Source organism: Mobula birostris, chromosome 8 (genome assembly GCF_030028105.1).
Source record: "Mobula birostris isolate sMobBir1 chromosome 8, sMobBir1.hap1, whole genome shotgun sequence".
Lineage (NCBI taxonomy): Eukaryota > Metazoa > Chordata > Chondrichthyes > Myliobatiformes > Myliobatidae > Mobula > Mobula birostris.
Window position 1 is genome coordinate 97,956,991 of NC_092377.1, and position 19,933 is coordinate 97,976,923.

General features: G+C 42.9%; 1 protein-coding gene across 7 annotated transcripts in view; it reads left to right on the forward strand.

Moving 5' to 3' along the window:
* prkn (parkin RBR E3 ubiquitin protein ligase) overlaps window positions 1–19,933 on the forward strand; it is a 1,184,373-nt gene that overhangs the window by 366,542 nt on the left and 797,898 nt on the right. For 6 of the 7 annotated variants that reach the window (XM_072265746.1, XM_072265747.1, XM_072265749.1 and 3 more), the window contains one exon: window positions 9,388–9,622. In XM_072265746.1, coding sequence (XP_072121847.1) covers window positions 9,388–9,622 — 235 coding nt within the window. Of the gene's footprint in view, window positions 1–474; window positions 581–9,387; window positions 9,623–19,933 lie in introns of those variants that run through there. The other variant, XM_072265750.1, reaches the window with a different exon arrangement.

A 19,933-nucleotide genomic window follows, 5' to 3' on the forward strand; every position in this document is an offset into this window, starting at 1 on the left:
ATTACACATCCATTTATATTTTCTAATGTAATTTGTAGCCATCTTTTTCAGTGTTGATGAAGAAAAACACTCTAATATCAACCACTCTGAAATACCAATCTAACCCTGCATTCAAAGTTCAAAATAAATTCATTGTCAAAGTACGTTTATGCCACGATATACTACCCTGAGATTCATTTTCTTGAGGCACTCATAGTAGATATAGAGAAACAAATACAAACAATGAAAAACTACACACAAAGATGGACAAACAATTAATGTGCAAAATGTTCTTGGAGGCGCAGGATAAAGAAAGCATAGTTTCCTCAAGGGGAAATCTTGCCTGACAAATCTGTTGGAATTCTTTGAGGAAATAACAGGCAGAACAGACAAAGGAGAATCACTGTGAATGTTGTTTACCAGGATTTTCAGAAGACCTTTGACAAGTTGCTGCACATGATGCTGCTTAACAAGATTTGAGCCCATGGTAATACTGGAAAACTACTAGCATGGATAGAAGATTGACTGACTGGCAGGAGGAAGAGTGAGAATAAAGGGGTCCTATTCCAGCTGGCTGCCGGAACAAATGATGCCCACAAGGGTCAGTATTGGGACATCTTCTTTTCATCTTCTATGTCAACAATTTGAATGATGGCATTGATGGCTTTGTAGCCAAGTTGGTGCAAGGTGGAGGGTCAGGTGCTGGCGAGGAGCCAGGGAGTCTGTGGAAGAACATAGGCAGATTGGAAGAATGGGCAAAGAAGTAGCAGATGGAATATAGTGTGGGGAAGTGTATGGTCATGTACTTTGGTGGAAAGAATAAAGGCATAGATTATTTTCTAAAAGGGGAGAAAATTGAAAATCAGAGGTGCAAAGGATTTGGGAGTCTTTCCCTTAAGGTTAACTTGCTGATTGAGTCGGTGGTAAGGAAATGCAATGTTAGCATTCATTTTGAGAGGACTAGAATAAAAGAGCAGGATTGAAGGACGTCTTTTTAGAACTGAGATGCAGAGAAATTACTTTAGTCAGAGGGTGGTAAATCTGTGGACTTTGTTGCCACGAGTGGCTGTGGAGGCCAAGTCATTGGGTGTATTTAAGGCAGAGATAGATAGATTCTTAATTAGCTAGGACATCAAATGGTGTAGGGTGAAAGCAGGGGAGTGGGGATAACTGGATGAAGTGGATCAGCCCATGATTGAATGGCGAAGCAGACTCGATGGGCTGAATGGCCTACTTCTGCTCCTAAATCTTATGGTCTTTATAATGCTGAGTCTTTTTAAGGTATTGGTCAGACTGCAATTGGAGTATTGTGAGCAAGTTTGGACATTAGAGAGGGCCCAGAGGAGGTTCACAAAGGTGATTCCAGGAATTAAAGAGTTAATGTATGAGGAGTATTTGATGGCTCTGGACCTGTACTCACTGGAGTCTAGAAGAATGATGGGGGATCTCATTGAAACCTATTGAGTGCTGAAAGGCCTAGATAGAATGGATGTGGAGAGGATGTTTCCTATAGGGAGTAACCAGAGGGCGTTCCCTCAGAATAGAGGGATGTACATTTAGAATAGAGGTGAGAAGGAATTTCTTTAGCCAGAGGGTGGTGAATCTGTGGAATTCACCGCCATGGACTGCTGTGGAGGTCAAGTCATTGAGAGGGATAATAAATCAGCCATGATAGAATAGCAGAGCAGACTCGATGGGCTGAGTAGCCTAATTCTGCTCCTATAACTTATGGTCAAAAGAAGACAATCTGTGCAAATACAAAAATAATGATAATAATGAATAACTAAGTAATAAATAGTATTGAGAACATGAGTTGTAGAGTTCTTGATGGTGAGCTGACAATATACTTTTGTAACTTTCCCCTGATTCTGTGCATTGTTTCATATCAGTTGGTACATTGTGTGCTTTTTTTCAGAAATTCCATCAGATACATCTTTGTAACCACTTCGTTATCTGTAATTAAGTTAAGTGGGAGAGAAAACTATCCACCGGCAGATTTGTCACATACATTTAACATCCTTGTCACAAAAAAGCAGAGGTTAGATTTGGAAGTATCTTTTGGCAGTTCAAAATTTTCCTTCTTTCTGTCAACTGCACAGCTAATTTTTGCATCTTCTGCAAACCTCTGTATCATGCCCCATGCTTTGAATGAACAACATTACTATGAAAATAGAGGCTAAGTAATATCTTTATTGAAACAAATTATTTTTATTTTATTGAGATACAGTGCAGAATAGGCCCTTCTAGCCCTACAAGCTGCATCACCCTGCAATTCCCCAATTTAATCCTAGCCTAATCACAGGACAATTTACAATGACCAATTAACCTACCATCTGGTACATCTTTGGACTGTGGGAGGAAACTGGAGCACCCGGAGGAAACCCACACAGTCATGGGGGGAGAATGTATAGGCAGTGGCAGGTTCCAAAACTAGGTCGCTGGCATTGTAAAGCATGGTGCTAACCACTATGCTACTGAGACACTGCAAATTATAAGAGCAAATATCAGTAGTACAATCACCAGTAAGATGCATTTCCTTGAAATCTAGAGAATTATTTTATTTGGATTTTAAAAATATCAGCATGCATGGAAATCACAAGAAAACCTTAATATTTCATTTTTTGGATGAGTTAGACATTGAAGACTCAAGCAAATATTATCGAAATAATCAAATAGCTTTTTTGTTTACCAGGTATATTAAAAAGCAAGTTTGCTTTTTAACTTTACCTGTACAATTTAATGATGATTATCTATGCTTACCAATGTGGAGTGAGGGTTAAAATGTACAATTTAAACATCACACAAAATGTGGGATTCCTCCCTCTCCAGCCCTTTCCCTCCCCTCCTTGTGTGCTTTCCGCAGGGATCGCTCCCTGCGCGACTCCCTTGTCCATTTGTCCCCCCCACCCCTTCCCACCGATCTGCCTCCCGGTACTTATCCTTGTAAGCGGAACAAGTGCTACACATGCCCTTACACTTCCTCAATCACCACCATTCAGGGCCTCAGACGGTCCTTCCAGGTGAGGCAACACTTCATCTGTGAGTCGGCTAGGGTGATATACTGCGTCCGGTGCTCCTGGTGTGGCCTTCTATATACCGGTGAGACCCGACGCAGGCTGGGAGACCATTTCGCTGAACACCTACGCTCTGTCCGCCAGAGAAAGCAGGATCTCCCAGAGGCCACACATTTTAATTCCACATCCCATTCCCATTCTGACATGTCTATCCACGGTGTCCTCTACTGTCAAGATGAAGCCACACTCAGGTTGGAGGAACAACACCTTATATTCCGTTTGGGTAGCCTCCAACCTGATGGCATGAACATTGACTTCTCTAACTTCCATTAATGCCCCTCCTCCCCTTCGTACCCCATCCCTTATTTGTTTGTTTGTTTGTTTATTCCCCCCTTTTTTTCTCACTCTCTTTTTTCTCCCTCTGTCCTTCTCACTATAACTCCATTCCTGCTCTCCATCCTCTGGGCTCCCCTCCCCCTTTCTTTCTCCCTAGGCTTCCCATCCCATGATCTTCTCCCTTCTCCAGCCTTGTATCCCTTTTGCCAATCAACTTTCCAGCTCTTATCTCCATCCCTCCTCCTCCTTGTCCTCTCCTATCATTTCAGATCTCCCCCTCCCCCTCCCACTTTCAAATCTCTTACTAACTCTTCCTTCAGTTAGTCCTGACGAAGGGTCTCGGCCCGAAATGTCAACTGTACCTCTTTCTATAGATGCTGCCTGGCCTGCTGCATTCCACCAGCAATTTTTGTGTGTGTTGCTTCAATGTAAAACAATATCAGGATTCAAAACAAAGTGTTGGAATTACAAAATACACTGCAGATAGACAATAAATTGCAAGGTCATAGTGAGGTTGACTAAGATCAAAAATCCATCTTATTGTACTGGGGAAACCATTCAATAGTCATATAAAAGTAGATGGAAGATATCCCTGAGCCTGGTGTTATGAGGATGGAAAGATGTTGCTAAAGGATTGGAAGGATATCAACAATTGATGGAGAGTGCACTTTCAAGAACTTCTTAATCGCGACAGTGCTGTTGAACCAGAGATTACAAATCAAGTCCACCAGAGAATTGTGAGAGAAGAAATGGGGGAACCTTCCAATATGAAAGAGGTCCATGATGTCATCAGGATCCTGAAAAGCAACAAAGCTACTGGTACTGATGCGATCCCAGCAAAGATCATCAAGGGAAGGTGGCCCAGCACTCCTGCACCACATACACACCCTGCTCCTGAAGGTCTGCGAAAATAAATAACTGTCCTTAAAGCTCAGGGCTTCTCTCATAGTGACCATATTCAAGAAGGAAGACAAGACAAATTGTGGTAATTATGGAAGCATCGCCCTCCTTCACACATCCTTGCCAGCCAGCTCCTGCTGTCTGGTGAAATACTCCCTGAATCGCAGTGTGATTTCCGCCCATGTAGATGTACCGCAAACATGATTTTCACAGCACGCCAGTTACAGGAGAAATGCTGTGAACAAAGACAACCCTTGTTCTTGGTTTTCATTGTTTTGAGAAAGGCATTTGTACAGTAGACTGCCAAGCTCTCTGGCGTTTACTATCAAGGCATGGCTGCCCTGACAAGTACTGACAAATCCTGAGGCTACTGCACGACGACAGTACTCAGCAATTGAGGCGCTGAATCAGAACACTTCACTGTTAAGACAGGTGTCGATCAGGGCTGCATTCTTACACCCACTCTATTTGTTATCTTTATTGCTGCCTTCCTTCACCTCATTGGCTACGACTGCCACAGGGATTCCTAATCATGAATAAAATGAACAGCAGGCCTTTCAACCTCAACCAGTTCAAGGCCAAGAACAAGTTCAGCATCACCACTATCAGTATGCTTCAGTATGCGGATGACAACCCCATCGCAGCACGCACAGAAGAAGACCTCCAATATACCCTGAATACCTATGCCAAAGCATATAGGACTCTGGGTCTTGTCTTGAATATAAAAAAGGCACCTGAAAGCTCTGGAACAATGCCACCAAAAATGCTTATGAAAGATACCGAGGATCAACAGGAAGGACAGACGTACTACCAGCAGCATCTTAGGAGGAGGCCACATGAATAGCATCTTCACCATGATACAGTATTACCAGCTCCAATGAATAGGTCACGTCACCCAGGTGTCTAACTCATGTCACCTCAAATGGATCCTTTACTTCCAGTTGAAGGAAGGTCAACGAGCCCCTGGTGGGCAAAGGAAATGCTTCAAAGATAACATGAAAATTAACCTGAGGAAATTTGACATTCCATCTAAAAACTGGGAAAACATAGCACTCAATAGATACACCTCGAGGAAATCTGCTCAAAAGAGAGCTGAGAATGACCTCTGCTGTGCCACAGTGAACAAGCAGCAGGAGAGACTGAACAACCAGAAGACCCAACCACTTACTACAGTCACCACTTACTCTTGGCCACACTGCACCAGAATATGTGTATAACAAATCGGCCTCTACAGCCACCTGAGGACCCACTAATAGACACCCCCTTAGCAGAACATCATGCTCAACTCGAGTGATCGCACTAATGTGCTTTCTGGCTTTGGGATCTTCTGCACAATGGGAGAGTGTTGGATGGGGCCTTTAATTATGTTGGCTGCTATACTGCGACAGTGAGAAGTGTTGAGAGTCAGTGGAGGAGAAGTTGGTTTCCATGATGTTCTGAGCTGTGTCTATGAATGTCTACAGTTTCTTGTGATCATGGGCAGTGCATTTGCCTTACCGGGCAATGATGCATCTGGATAGCATGCTTTCTGAGGTGCATCAAGAAAGTTTGCTGGCGGTCCAAAGGAACATCCTGACAAAGTAGACATGCTAGAGATATTACTTGGCTGTGGTGTCAACTAGGACAGGATAGTCGTCATGTTCACTCCCAGGAACTTGCAACTTTCAACACTTGCAACTTCAGCATTGTTGATGCAACAGGAGCACGTGCATCTCTCTTCCTGAATTCACTGACCAGCTCTTATGTTTTACTGATACTGAGTGAAGGGTTAAAGCATCTCTTAAACGCATCTCCCCCACTTCACATCTCTTAAACGCATCTCCCCCATTTCACGTCTCTTAAACGCATCTCCCCCATTTCACGTACATCTGCTCTCACTCCATCCTCCCGCCACCCCACTAGGAATAGGGTTCTCCTGATCCTCACCTACCACCCCACCAGCCTCCGGGTCCAACATATTATTCTCCGTAACTTCTGCCACCTCCAACGGGATCCCACCACTAAGCACATCTTTCCCTCGCCCCCTCTCTCTGCATTCCGCAGGGATTGCTCCCTACACAACTCCCTTGTCCATTCGTCTCCCCCATCCCTCCCCACTGATCTCCCTCCTGGCACTTATCCGTGTAAGCGGAACAAGTGCTACACATGCCCTTACACTTCCTCCCTTACCACCATTCAGGGCCCCAAACAGTCCTTCCAGTGAGGCAACACTTCACCTGTGAGTCGACTGGGGTGATATACTGCATCTGGTGCTCCCGATGTGGCCTTTTATATATTGGCGAGACCCGACGCAGACTGGGAGACCGCTTTGCTGAACATCTATGCTCTGTCCGCCAGAGAAAGCAGGATCTCCCAGTGGCCACACATTTTAATTCCACATCCCATTCCCATTCTGACATGTCTATCCACGGCCTCCTCTACTGTAAAGATGAAGCCACACTCAGGTTGGAGGAACAAAACCTTATATTCCGTCTGGGTAGCCTCCAACCTGATGGCATGAACATCGACTTCTCTAACTTCCGCTAATGCCTCACCTCCCCCTCGTACCCCATCTGTTACTTATATTTATGCACACATTCTTTCTCTCACTCTCCTTTTTCTCCCTCTGTCCCTCTGAATATACCTCTTGCCCATCCTCTGGGTCCCCCCCCCCCCGTCTTTCTTCCCGGACCTCCCGTCCCATGATCCTCTCCCTTCTCCAGCCTTGTATCCCTTTTGCCAGTCAACTTTCCAGCTCTTGGCTCCATCCCTCCCCCTCCTGTCTTCTCCTATCATTTTGGATCTCCCCCTCCCCCTCCAACTTTCAAATCCCTTACTCACTCTTCCTTCAGTTAGTCCTGACGAAGGGTCTCGGCCTGAAATGTCGACTGCACCTCTTCCTAGAGATGCTGCTTGGCCTGCTGCGTTCACCAGCAACTTTGATGTGTGTTGAGTGAAGGGTTGTTGTCTTTACACCATGTCACTAAGCTGTCTACTTACTTCCTATACAGCAGTTCATTGTTATTTGTGACACTTCTTAGTACCTTGGGATCACTTGCAAACTTGTAGATGGAGTTAGAGCAAAATCTGGCCATGCAGCCAATATTGTAATATGGCACTGAGACACAGTTTTGTGGGCACCAGTGTTGTGGATAATTCCAGTGGAGTTGTTGCTGCCTGAGAGTAGCCTGCTGGTCAGAAAGTCAAGGTCCCAGTTGCAAAGGGAGGTGTTGAATCCCAGGTCAGGAGTTTTTTTTTTGCGTGTTGCCTGCGTGCGTGTGAGTCTGTGCGTCTGCGTGCATGCGTGATGATGTCTTTTTCGTGGCTTTTACAAGGCGCGGAGCGAGAGAGAGACTGTGTGGCGCGCCACTCCTCACACAGCCATTTCGCAGTATTTTTCCCTTTATTTTACGAGGTCGAGTTGCGATCTCGACACTCAATCCAGCACGGATGGAAAGCGTACTCGGGTGCGGACCCAACTGGTTTCGAACCCGAGAACCTCCGCTCCTGGGTCTGACACCTATGTCATTGCGCCACCAGCTGGCCCAACAGGTCAGGAGTTTATACTAAATAAATTAATTAGTATAAATAATTATTAATTATTTTATAAATAAAATCTTTTAAACCTCAAATGGAGGAAAGTGATTTACAACCATCCGATTAACTTACATAGATTGGAAAATGTAGCCTATCAGATAGATTGTAAGAATATAGTAGGTGCACATGCAGCCATCGATCACACGGTGAATGGATTGGGCCTCCTACATGCTGGGGGATGCTCTCATTTAGGAATGGGCTTTCGAATGCACATGTCCCTTTGTCTCTGCAGGCCCAGTTCCTAGCTCCTGAATATATCGCTATTACCATGACTCAGTAAAAATGTTCTATTATACTACTCTGTTGTAGCTCTTGCTCACAAGAACCTTACAGAAAAATAAATAAGAAGTTTTGTTTTTTTCTAAACAAGCAAGATGTTCAGTTTCAACATTCTAGGGCTTAATTTCATGGGGTTTCTGCCAGATTCAAGACTGGCATTTCATGGTATAACCACATACATGTAGTTGCAGGCAGTGAGATGTTATCAGATTTTCTCATGAGGATGTAGTTTTATGAATTTTTATTTAGTTATTCATTGGTTTAGTATGTGGGTATTGCAGGAAAGGGCAACATTCATTTCCCTTCCTTAATTCCCACGGAGAAGGCAGTGAGAAGCCTCCTTCTTGAAGACATACAGTCAACATTTTAGGAAAAGCTTCTTCCCCACCGCCATCAGGTTTCTGAACAGACAATGAACCAACCCATGAACACTACCTCACTATTTTTGCTTGCTTTTTGCACTATTTAATTTTTTTTCTGCACTCAATGGCCACTTCGTTAGGTACCTCCTGCACCTAATGAAGCAGCCACTCAGTGTATGTTCATGATCTTCTGCTTGGTGTAGCTTATCCACTTCAAGGTATGAAGTGTTATTCACTCAGGGGTGCTGTTCCTCACACCACTGTTGTAACACATGTTTATTTGAGTTATTACCTGACTATTATTTCCTGACCTCTCTCATTAACAAGGCATTTTTACCAAGAAAAATGATACTCACTAGATTTTTTTTTGTTTTTGCTCCATTCTCAGTAAATACTAGAAAATGTTGTTTGTGAAAATCTCAGGGGATCAGTAGTTTCTGAGATACTCAAACCACCCCATCTGGCACCACCAATCATTCCACAGTCAAAGTCACCTAGATCACATTTCTTCCCCATTTGGTCTTAACAGCAACTGAACTTCTTGACCATGTCTGCATGGTTTTGTTCATTGGGTAGCTGCCACTGGATTGGCTGACTGGGTATTTGCATTAACGAGCAGGTGTACAGGTGTATCTGGTAAGTGGTACTGGGGGTATATTTCTTGTTATAATTTATAGCATATTTTTTATAAATTACACTGTACTGCTACCATAAAGCAACACATTTTCTGGTGCATGTCAATGATAATAGACCTGATTCTGATTCTGATTCTGAGCAGATACATTTCTTCTAGGGAAGAAACATGCACACTACTGTTGGATAAAATTAATGTCTTAAAAATAAAATGATGAAGGTTATTGATTCATTACATTATTTATTTATATATTTATTACCTTATTCATACTTCAACTCTATCTTGTTTTCTTTATCTGCATATATAGAACTGCAATCTGATGGAGCAAAGCACCATTCACGTGGTACAATGCACGTCTCAACTAGCTCAACAACCAATGTGTGATACATTTTCTGCAAATCCTATGGGAAGGAGTGGAAGAGAAACAGTCAACTTAAGTAAATTCGGTTTCAGCACACCCATGGTTCAAAGACTTTCTACAGATCATACTGTAATCTTGGGGCATTCAGGCCAAGGCAGTAATAGCCAATCTGAAAATTCAGGTAATGACATTAAACCATACTTTCAAAAAAACATCATATAGATTCCATGAATGATTAAAAGCTTCTGATCTTTATATGTTTTATTTGTTTTGAAAGCAAAGTGGAATCAAATAAACTTAACTTGAGAAGCAATCTTTGAAAAAACAAACCTCAAGAAGGTATATCATTACGGTGGTCTTTCTCAGTGTTCAGGAAAATATTCCATAACAAACACTGGAACAGAAGATATGCTCATTGAATTCACAAGTGTAAATGTGATCTTGCTCTGTGCAAGTTGGCTGCCGCATTTCCAGCATTACAACTTAACTGTGACTGCACATCAAAAGTTGGCTGCAAAACATTTTGAGGTGAACTGAGGCTGTGAATGATGTGATGGAAATGCAAATCACTGTTTCTTGTAGACAAATGGCAGTAGAAGTAAGAAGCATTTTATGGAGCTATTGCAGACTCACACTCAGTGGCCACTTTATCAGTTACCTCCTGTACCTAATAAAGTGGCTTCTGAGTGTATGTTCGTGGTCTTCTGCTGCCGTTGTCCATTCACTTCGAGGTTCGACATGTTGTGTGCTCAAAGATGCTGTTCTGCACAGCACTGTTGTAATGCATGGTTGTATAAGTTACTGTTGCCTTCTTGTCAGGTGGAATCAATCTGGCCACTCTCCACTGACCTCTCTCATAAATGAGGTATTTTTGCCCACAGAATTGCCATTCACTGGAGTTTTTTTTTGTTTTTTGCACCATTCTCTGTAAACATTAGAGACTGTTATGTGTGAAAATCTCAGAAGATCAGCAGTTACTCAAAGCACCCCATCTGGCACAAATAATCATTCCATGATCAAAGTCACTTCAACCACTTTTCTTCCCCATTCTGATGTTTGATCTGAACCACAACCAACCTTCTTGACCATGTGTGCATGCTTTATGCATTAGGTTGCTGCCACATTGACTGACAGACTAGATATTTGCATTAATGAACAGATGTACTTAATTACTGGGCACCATGGTAGAATCGTGTTTAGTATGACGCTATTACAGCTTGTAGCATTGGAGTTCAAAGTTCAATTCTAGCATCCTCTGTAAGAAGTGAGTAAATCCTACCTGTAAGCACATGGGTTTCTCCAGGTGCTCCAGTTTCTTTCCATAGTCCAACGATGAACCGGTCAGTAGGTTAATTGGTCATTGTACATTGTCCTGTGCTGAGACTAGGATTAAATAAGCGTGTTGTTGGGTAATGTGGCTTATTGGGCTGGAAGGGCCTGCTGTATGCTGTATCTTTAAAATAAGTAAAATAAATAGCTACTGAGTGTCTGTCAACACTCTTTCAGCTTTTCCACTTTTGCTTTGCCTGTTCTTGGAGCAATACCTCCACCACTTTCCTGCCACTACTACTTCCTAGTGCCTCCTGAGCATCTGTTTGGAGGCCTCTTGTGTCTCTGGAAACACTGGAGGTCTCTGATCTCTATTATCTGACCTCTTGTTCATTGTCAGGAAAACTAGGTATTTGGTCTCTCATATGTTCAGCTCTTCCTCACAGTACGTCACTTCTTATACTATCTCTTCTATGCTGTGTACATTCCTGTGGAAGTAAAGGGATTGGTACTCATTCAATGAACTGTCACAGGTACAATGGACTGAGCAGCATCTACAGCTGCTGTACCATCCACTGACTCTATAATTGTGTATTAACTGTAGATGCTCTGAACCAAACAATTTAATGATTTTAATGTGAATTGCTCTCATGTTGTTCATGACTTTTTATTTACATAGGCATAAAGTACATTTCAACTGACAGTTTTCATTAGTTTCTGCTGCGTTTCTTCTTCATATGCAGGAATAACCTTCCTTTATTGCTTATGGTGACAGAAGAAATTGCTCACAGTCCAAAATATTCATAGCAAGTTGGCCTTTTGACCTCATGTAAAATCAAGTGATTTTTGTAAAATATTAGCATAATGGAACACTTTCAAAAAAGTAATGAATTACATATGATTTGGAGGATATGAAATACAAATGTGTAAATTTATTGTATTCAAGAAGCAAGGGACAAAATCTTCTTTGCTTGATTGTTAAAGTGCTGATGAGAATAATGCTATTTTCACCTTATAGGCCTGCTTTAAGATTCATTCAGAAGAGATGTGCTTGCTAATAGCATTTGCATTTTGGGAATGGTTGTCTACTTTGTCTTAATTAACTGTCGAAAATATGTCTAATTATCTGATTGTTACTGCACTATTCATGCAAATTGCAGACTGCAGCCATTTGTTCCCTCCCTTGTGGAGTTCAGCTATGTGTCCCTGTAGAAGGGGCATACTGGTAGGTCAGGAAATGCATCACTTCTTAAGGCCGTAGTTATTTAAATTCCATTAACTTAGATCTGACAGCTTGCCTCCTCAGTCTGTGTCGGCATTTACAGTAGTTACAAATTTAATTCCCTGCAGCACAACAGAATGTTGACTTTCCATAAAAGAGCCTGTCACCAGGGCAGTAAGGGCACTAGGAATGAACTTAGCTGGGAAAACTAAATGCAGTGACAAGAAATTATTTCTGCCTTATGGCAGCAGGAACACACCTCTAATATTCCTTGAGGTGCAACTATCAATGAACCACAATGAAGCTGATGATAAAATATAAAGATAACAAATAATATTTTTTTCCAAGGAAGCATTCATTAACCATGTTGGTGACCCATCACCCAAGCATTCATCCCCTCCACTACCAACGCAAACTACTAACACACTGCAAGTTCAGTAGTACCTTTGTGACCTAGAAATAAATTGCTGTCCCTACTTCAGCACTGAGTCTACATGCTGGAGTTCCCTTCTCAACACTGTTATGGATGTACCTTCAGTAGAAGGATTGCAGTGATTTGAGACGGTGATTCAGCATCATCTTCTGAAGGGTGGCTAGAGATGGCGGTACATTTTAGCCTTATCAGAGATGCCCACATTCTGAAAAAGGAGTGGGGGAAAATACGTTGAATCTGCTGTACACTGTCATGACATTTCAGAGACCAATATCTTTGAACCTAATAACTATACACAAATCAGTTTTGGTTTACACTTGTGCAGAATACTTGATCAATTAGAAAGGGCTCAAATTAAGTAAATCCACTGGTATGATGGTTTATGACTGAAAATAGTATGGCATGTGAAAATGCACGAGATGTTGATTCTCATGAGTGAATACAGTTGAGTAATTATCAGTTTGGAAAGCAAGACAACAGCAAAATTTCAGCCATTAAAAGTTATCACTCTATGCTTCAAACTTCCAGATTAAAGAAAGCTTTAAAATGCCATATCTCTCTCTCTCTCATTTTACCAGACAGAGGAGCAGAATTAGATCATACAACCCATCGAATCTGCTCCACCATTCCATTATGACTGATTTATTATCCCTGCAACCCTATTTTCCAGCCTTTTCCTCAAAATCTTTGCCATCCTTACAAATCATGAACCTTTCAACCTCCGCTTTAAATATACCCAGTGACTTGATCTCCAGAGCCAATTGTGGCAATGAATTCCACAGATGCACCGCCCTCTGACCAAAAAAAAATTGCTTCTCATCTCTGTTCTAAAGGGACATTCTTCTATTCTGATGAGATACCCTCAGGTCCTAGATTCCTCCACTATAGGAAACATCCTCTCCACATCCTCTCTATCTAGGCCTTTCAATATTCAATAGATTTCAATGAGATCCCTTTCATTCTTCTGAACTCAAATGAGTACAGGCCCAACATCATGGAACATACCTCATGTTCCCCTTTGATTCTCAGCATCATTCTAATGAACTTCCTCTGGACCCTCTCCAATGGCAGCATATCCTTTCTTAAATAAGGGGCCCAATACTGCTCACAATATTCTTTATCACAAACAAGAGAAAATCAGCAGGTGCTGGAAATCTGAGCAACAAACACAAAATGCTGGAGGAACTCAGCAGGCTAGGCAACATCTAGGAAAAGAATACAGTTGATGTTTTGGGCTGAAATCCTTCATTTTTTTCTGGGCACCAGACCTAACCAGTTTCCTTCACCACCACTCTCCTATCTGGTGTGAGGAGTGTGGTGTGAAGAGAGTGGTGATGGAAGGAAACTGGTTATGTCTGCTGTCCAGAAAAAAACCCCGAAGGGTTTCAGCCCAAAACGTCGACTGTTTACTCTTTTCCTAGATGCTGCCTGGCCTGCTGAGTTCTTCTAGCATTTTGTGTATGTGGCACAATACTCTGAAGTGCAGTCTGAACAATGCCTTATAACAACTCAGCATTACATCTGTGCTTTTACGTTCTAGTCCTCTCGAAATGAATGCTAACTTTGCTTTTGCCTTCTTTAACACTGACTCAACCTGCAAGTTGATTTAAGAATGGGGTGAAGAGAGAAATGGATCAGCTACTATGAAATGGTGGAGCAAGTTTCATGGGCTGAATAACCTAATTCTGCTGCTATGTCTTATGTTCTTATGATAAGTTAACCTTTAGGGATTCCTACAAGAGGACTGTCAAGTCCCTTTGTGTGTCTAATTTCTGAATTTTCTCCCTATTTAGAAAATTGTCTACACCTTTATTCCTTCTACCAATGTGCATGACCATACACTTCCCTGGATCTAAAAAATCTTCAGTAATGGCCTGAGGCCCACTTAGCACCATTCTCTGCACAAATGGCAGGTCATTAGCAATTAAGCAGAATGGTGAGGCTCAAGTTGTAAGTATATTTTGCCTCTTCCCATGTTATCATTGCATTCCTTAGCCTGAATCTGTAGTTCTGACATGGTGTTTGTCTCCCTCTCCTTTAAGGTGATGTTGTGGGAAGTTCTGGAGATAGAGAGTCATCGAACACTACAACACAGAAGCAGTCCCTATTGCCCATCTAGTTCTTGCTTGAACTATTAATCTTCCTGGCCCCATTGATCTGCTCGTGGACCGTAGCCCTCCATATCCATCCCATCCATGTACCTATCCAAATTTTGCCTAAATGTTGAAATCGAACCCGCATCCATCACTTGCACTGGCAGTTTGTTCCACACACCCATGGATATAAAAAGTAAATCAGAAAAGTTTTCAGCAGAATAAATGGTTTTAGAGAGTGGGGGTGTGAATCACAAGCTGCTTGCCTAGTTCTTGACCAGACTCTTCTTCTTCTCAGGCACTACCTTTGGAATCAAGGATGACTCTTTCCTTTTTAGTTATGAAATAGCTGATGAGGCCTAAGAGGGGACAGAAAACTCTTTTGTGAATGGGGCCAATGATAGTCAAGGGGATAGCCAGGCACGTAGTTTATGAGATGGTGCACATCTTCTACCAGTGATGCAGGTCTCTGTGCTCTGCTTTTGAACGGACTCGGGGTTCCCAATATCATCCTGAGTGCTCCATCTCCGCTGTGAATGATCAGTGCCAGGATCCCCACGAGTCGGTGGTCATATTAATTGTCCTGGATCTTTTAATTGTCCAGCAGGTAATTTCCCATATCAAAGCTTGGAAGAGAGGCCTGTTTCAGGAATGTTGTGAGGGGAAAATGAACAACATGGTCTGTCCAACTTAGCCGGCTGAGTGGAACTGTGGATATTGGCTTGGAGGCGACACTTCCAAGGTTTGTCCATTGTCATCGATGAAGACCTCGACACCATGAGTACTTTTTTATGAGGTTGAGTTGCTAGCTCGATGCTCAACCCAGCACGGATGGAGAGCGTGCAAGGGAGCTGACCAGATTCGAACTCGGGACCTCTCGCCCCGCAGTCCAGCGCTGATGCCACTACGCCACCAGCTGGCTGGATGGTGTTGAGACTAGTGCTTGATCTGGATTTAAGTGAGGGAGAGTTGCTCAGCGTCAGCCTCACTCTGTCTTCCCAATTCCCATCTGGATCCAGTGGCAAGACAAGAGTCAAGACGGCTGGAGATGGGACTAGGCGCAGTGGATGACCAGGACATCTTCAGTGTCTAGTCGTGCTCTACACGTTTCACGATGCTTGCAGAGACCGCCTTCTTGACTGTTGGACCTTCTATCCGCTCAATCCTCCGGAGTCTGTCTTCACATGCTGGGATAGACAACTCCCTATCTCATTGAAGGTTTGAGACCTGTCGGCTACCCTCACCTGGTTTAGCCGGCTTGTCGAAGCCGTTGCCCGGGGTGTGGCCACTGTCGCATGCAAACAGGAGCCACAGATGAGAGCTGAGTGCCAGGTGGGGACTAAAGGTGGACTAACCGCCCTGAAAAGGACGCAACATGCTCCCCCATCAGGGGTGCTACCCCTCCCTGACACCCCATACACCCTAAAGAAGGGCACCTAAGGGTGACCTTACAGAGATATAAAAAAATCATGACCTATGTAGATGCGGTGGATAATCATGGTCCTGACTTTTCCTAGGGTAGGAAAATATTTAAAGAGCAAGATGTGAGGGAAAAAATTTTCACACAGAGGGTAGTAGGATATGGAACAAGCTGCCAGAGGAAGAGGTAGAGGTTGGTTGAGTTCCAACATTTAAAAGACATTTGGACATATAGTAGCTAGGAAAGATCTAGTGAGATGTAGGATTGCAGTAATAATGAAGTTTGCAATAATTTTTTACTGAAGCAATTGAAAACATAATTTTAATTTGGAGCTTGTTTAAGTAGGTTTTGTTGCAAACTGGGAAAGATATGAGATGGCAAACACAATTCCAACCTATAGTGTTCTTTCCTTCTGATGCTTGAATCTTTTATATTGAGAATTGCAACATATCATTACCATCAGCCAATAATAAAACTAAAATAAACACTTATAATATCCAAAGCAGCATCACATTCGCTGTCATTAAATAGAATTCTAGCACAGGTATTTCACAAGAGGAAGAAGAATGAAGTTTATTTTGCTTCCCTTCTCTGCTGGATGCTACATGATGGTACAATGAACACTTCTTCCACCTTTGACCACTTGATGGATTCACACTAAGTGCTGGAGGAACTCAGCAGGCCAGGCAGTATCTGTGGAAGAGAGTAAACAGTCTATGTTACAGGCCAAGACCCTTCAGCAGGACTTCATTAGCAGGCCTAATAAAGGGTTTTGGCTCGAAATGTCTTCTGTTTATTCTTTCCCATAGATGCTGCCTGGTCTGCTGAGTTCCTCCAGCATCTTGCGTGTGTTGCTTTGGATTTCCAGTGTCTGCAGATTTTCTCCTGCACCTGATGACTTTTCTCTGTTCTGATGACACCAAACCAGTTACTGTGAAGTTACTTGCTGCTGCATTTTGTCTTCACTTGGAATTTCTGCCTAGAGGCATATCCAGATCTCCTGGTTAGCTGTAGGTAAAAGTGGAAAGGATGGGATTATGTACCAGTGGTGGCTGTATTAGCAGGTGCACGTTCAGATTCATTTATTTATTGAATGTACATTGAAATGTGCAGTGAAATGCCATGGTTGTATTAACAACCAACACAACCTAACGGTGTGCTGGCACAGCTCACAAGTATCACCACACATTCCAGCACCAACATACATGCTCACGTTCAACAATGAACAGAACACAGCAAGCAACAAAAGAAAAGAGCAAAACAAGCCCCTTTCCTCCCTCCCACCCAGACTCATAGACAGTCCTCCAAATTCAGGGCAGGCCTCCAGTCTCCATTCTCCAGGCATTAGATATTGGGCTTTGACTTCCAGACTTCAGATTAACTTTTGGGCTTCAGTTTTCAATATCAACCCCTGGACTAGCTGGTGATGGGACCCCAAACTCCAGGCTTCGAACATTGATTCACTGGCCTTTGTCCCTCCTGCTTCCACAGACGTCTGAAAACCCCCCATCGAGACAGCTGATCTTCACCAATGTCCTTCATCACACAACCATGTTGCTGGCCTTTGAGCATGGAGCGGAGGCCTAGACACCAGCCTGATCCCTAACTTCTCCTCCTTCTTGTCCCTAAACACTAACCTGACCCCTAACTCCCCTCTCTGACCACACAACTATCCCTATGAGCTTAAAGAATAGCTAGTTCTAAACCACGACTTCAGTAGAAACCACAACTCGATGCCATCTTGACTGGAAATGTTGGCCCCAGTCAAACCAAGCCAAGATGAAGCTGGAGTGAGCAGGCCCTCCATTTTGCCTCTTCAGCTGTCTCCTTCAAGTACAGAGTCCCACATAAAACACATACACCTGGCAATCAGGTAAGACTCTATCATGCAGGAACTTTATAAATGCATAATAGTTTTTGTTCTAATGAAGGGTCTTGGCCTGAAGCATCAACTTTTTATTCCCCTACATAGATGCTGCATGACCTGTTGAGTTCCTCCAGCATTTTGGGTATTGTCAGTTATACACAACTGATCTGTGGCCGTAAAGGATTCTTAGATGCATGATAAAACCTGTCATGATGCCTGAATGATCTGTTATGATCATGAGGGCTGTCTCTGGGGAGAGATAGGATAGCCAGATCATGTGTGACTGAAATAAGGCAATTAGTAGGTGATTTTAATTTTCAACATATTAACTGGGACTCCAATACTGTAAAATGATAGGATGGAACAGAGTTTGTCAAATGTGTTCAGGAAAGTTCCCTTAATCAATATATAGGGGTGCCAACTAGAGACAGCATGCCACTGGACCTCCCGTTAGGGAACGAGCAGGACAAGTGACAGAAGTATGTGTAAGGGAGCACTTTGTGATCATACTTCCATTAGTTTCAAGATAATTATGGAGAAGGATAGGGTGCTGTGATTAGCAAACAAGAAACAACCTACCCTGATGCCTTTTATATCATGGATGGGAACTTCAATCAGACTTGTTTGATGAAATTGCTGCACAAATATCATTAGCGTGTCACCTGCAGCACCAGAGGTCCCAACACATGTAACCACTGTTATACTATGATTAGGAATACCTACTGTTCGATCCCTGGACTGCATTTCAGGAAGTATTATCATCTGGCTGTCCTCTTCCTACCCCTATACAGGCAAAGGCTAAAGAGCAAGGCTCCAGAGATAAGGACAAAAAGAGGTAGTTGCAAGGCAGAGAAGCGGCTATAGGATTTATCAGAGGATTTGAACAAATATACCGCAGTTGTCATGGACATTATAAAGATAAGTATTTCCCCACAAAATCATCCAGAGTCTTCCCCAACCAGAAGTCGTGGATAAGCCAAGAGATCCGTGATCTGCTGAGGGCCAGATCACTGCTGTTCAGGTCTGGTGACCAGGTTAAATACAAGAGGTCCAGGTCCAAATTCTGGAAAGCCATCTCACATGCAAATTCTGGACCAAACTTGAATCACTGAAGGATGTTTGACATCTGTGGCAGGGCTAGAATGCTATCAACTCCTACACAGTGAAACCAAGCAACATAGATGTGAACAAGGTTCTGTTCCCAGATAAGCTTAATGCCTTTTATGTTTGCTTTCACGAACTCCCACAGCATCTGATAACCTTGTGATTTCAGTCCCTGATGCCGATGTGAGAACACCCTTCAGGTGGGTGAACCCACAGAAAGCATCTGACCCAGATGGGGTACTTGGCTAAGTACTGAAGCCTGGGCTATTCAACTGGCTGGTGTGTTCACTGATATCTTTAACCTCTCATTTTGGCAGTCTGAGGTGCCCACCTTCTTCAAGCAGGTTTCAATTATACCAGTGTACAAGAAGAACATGATAACCTGTTTCAAAGACTATCATCAAGTAACACTTACATCCACTGTGATGAAGTGCTTTCAGAGGCTGGTGACGAAGCATATCAACTCTTGTCTGAGAAGTGACTTGGATCCGCTCCAATTTGCCTAAAATCACAACGGGTCAACATCAGATGCCATTTCACTGACTTCTCACTTACTTCTAGAACATCAGGACAGCGAAGATGTATCCATCATCCATTGACTACAGCTCAGCATTCAGTACTGTCATCTCCTCAAACCAAATCAATAATCTCCAACATCCAGGCCTCAGTATCATCTTAAACAACTAGTTCCTTAATTTCCTCACTTGCAGTCCCCAGTCAGTTCAGATTGGCAACATCTCCTCCACAATCTCCATCTGCATAGGTAAATCACAAGGCTGTGTGCACAGCTTCCTGCTCTACCTATTTTATACTAATGACCATGAGACTAACTACAGCTCCAGTGCCATATTTAAGTTCGCTGATGACACTGCTGTTGTGAGCCAAAGCAAAGGTGGTGATGAATCTGTGTATAGGACTGAGTTTGACAATCTGACTGAATGGTGCCAGAACAACAACCTGTCACTCAATGTCAGCAAAACCAAAGAGCTGATTATTTACTACAGGACATAGAAACTGGTGGTCCATGAGCCAGTCTTCATCAGTGGAGAGAGCCAGTAACATTAAATTCCTCAGTGTTATCATT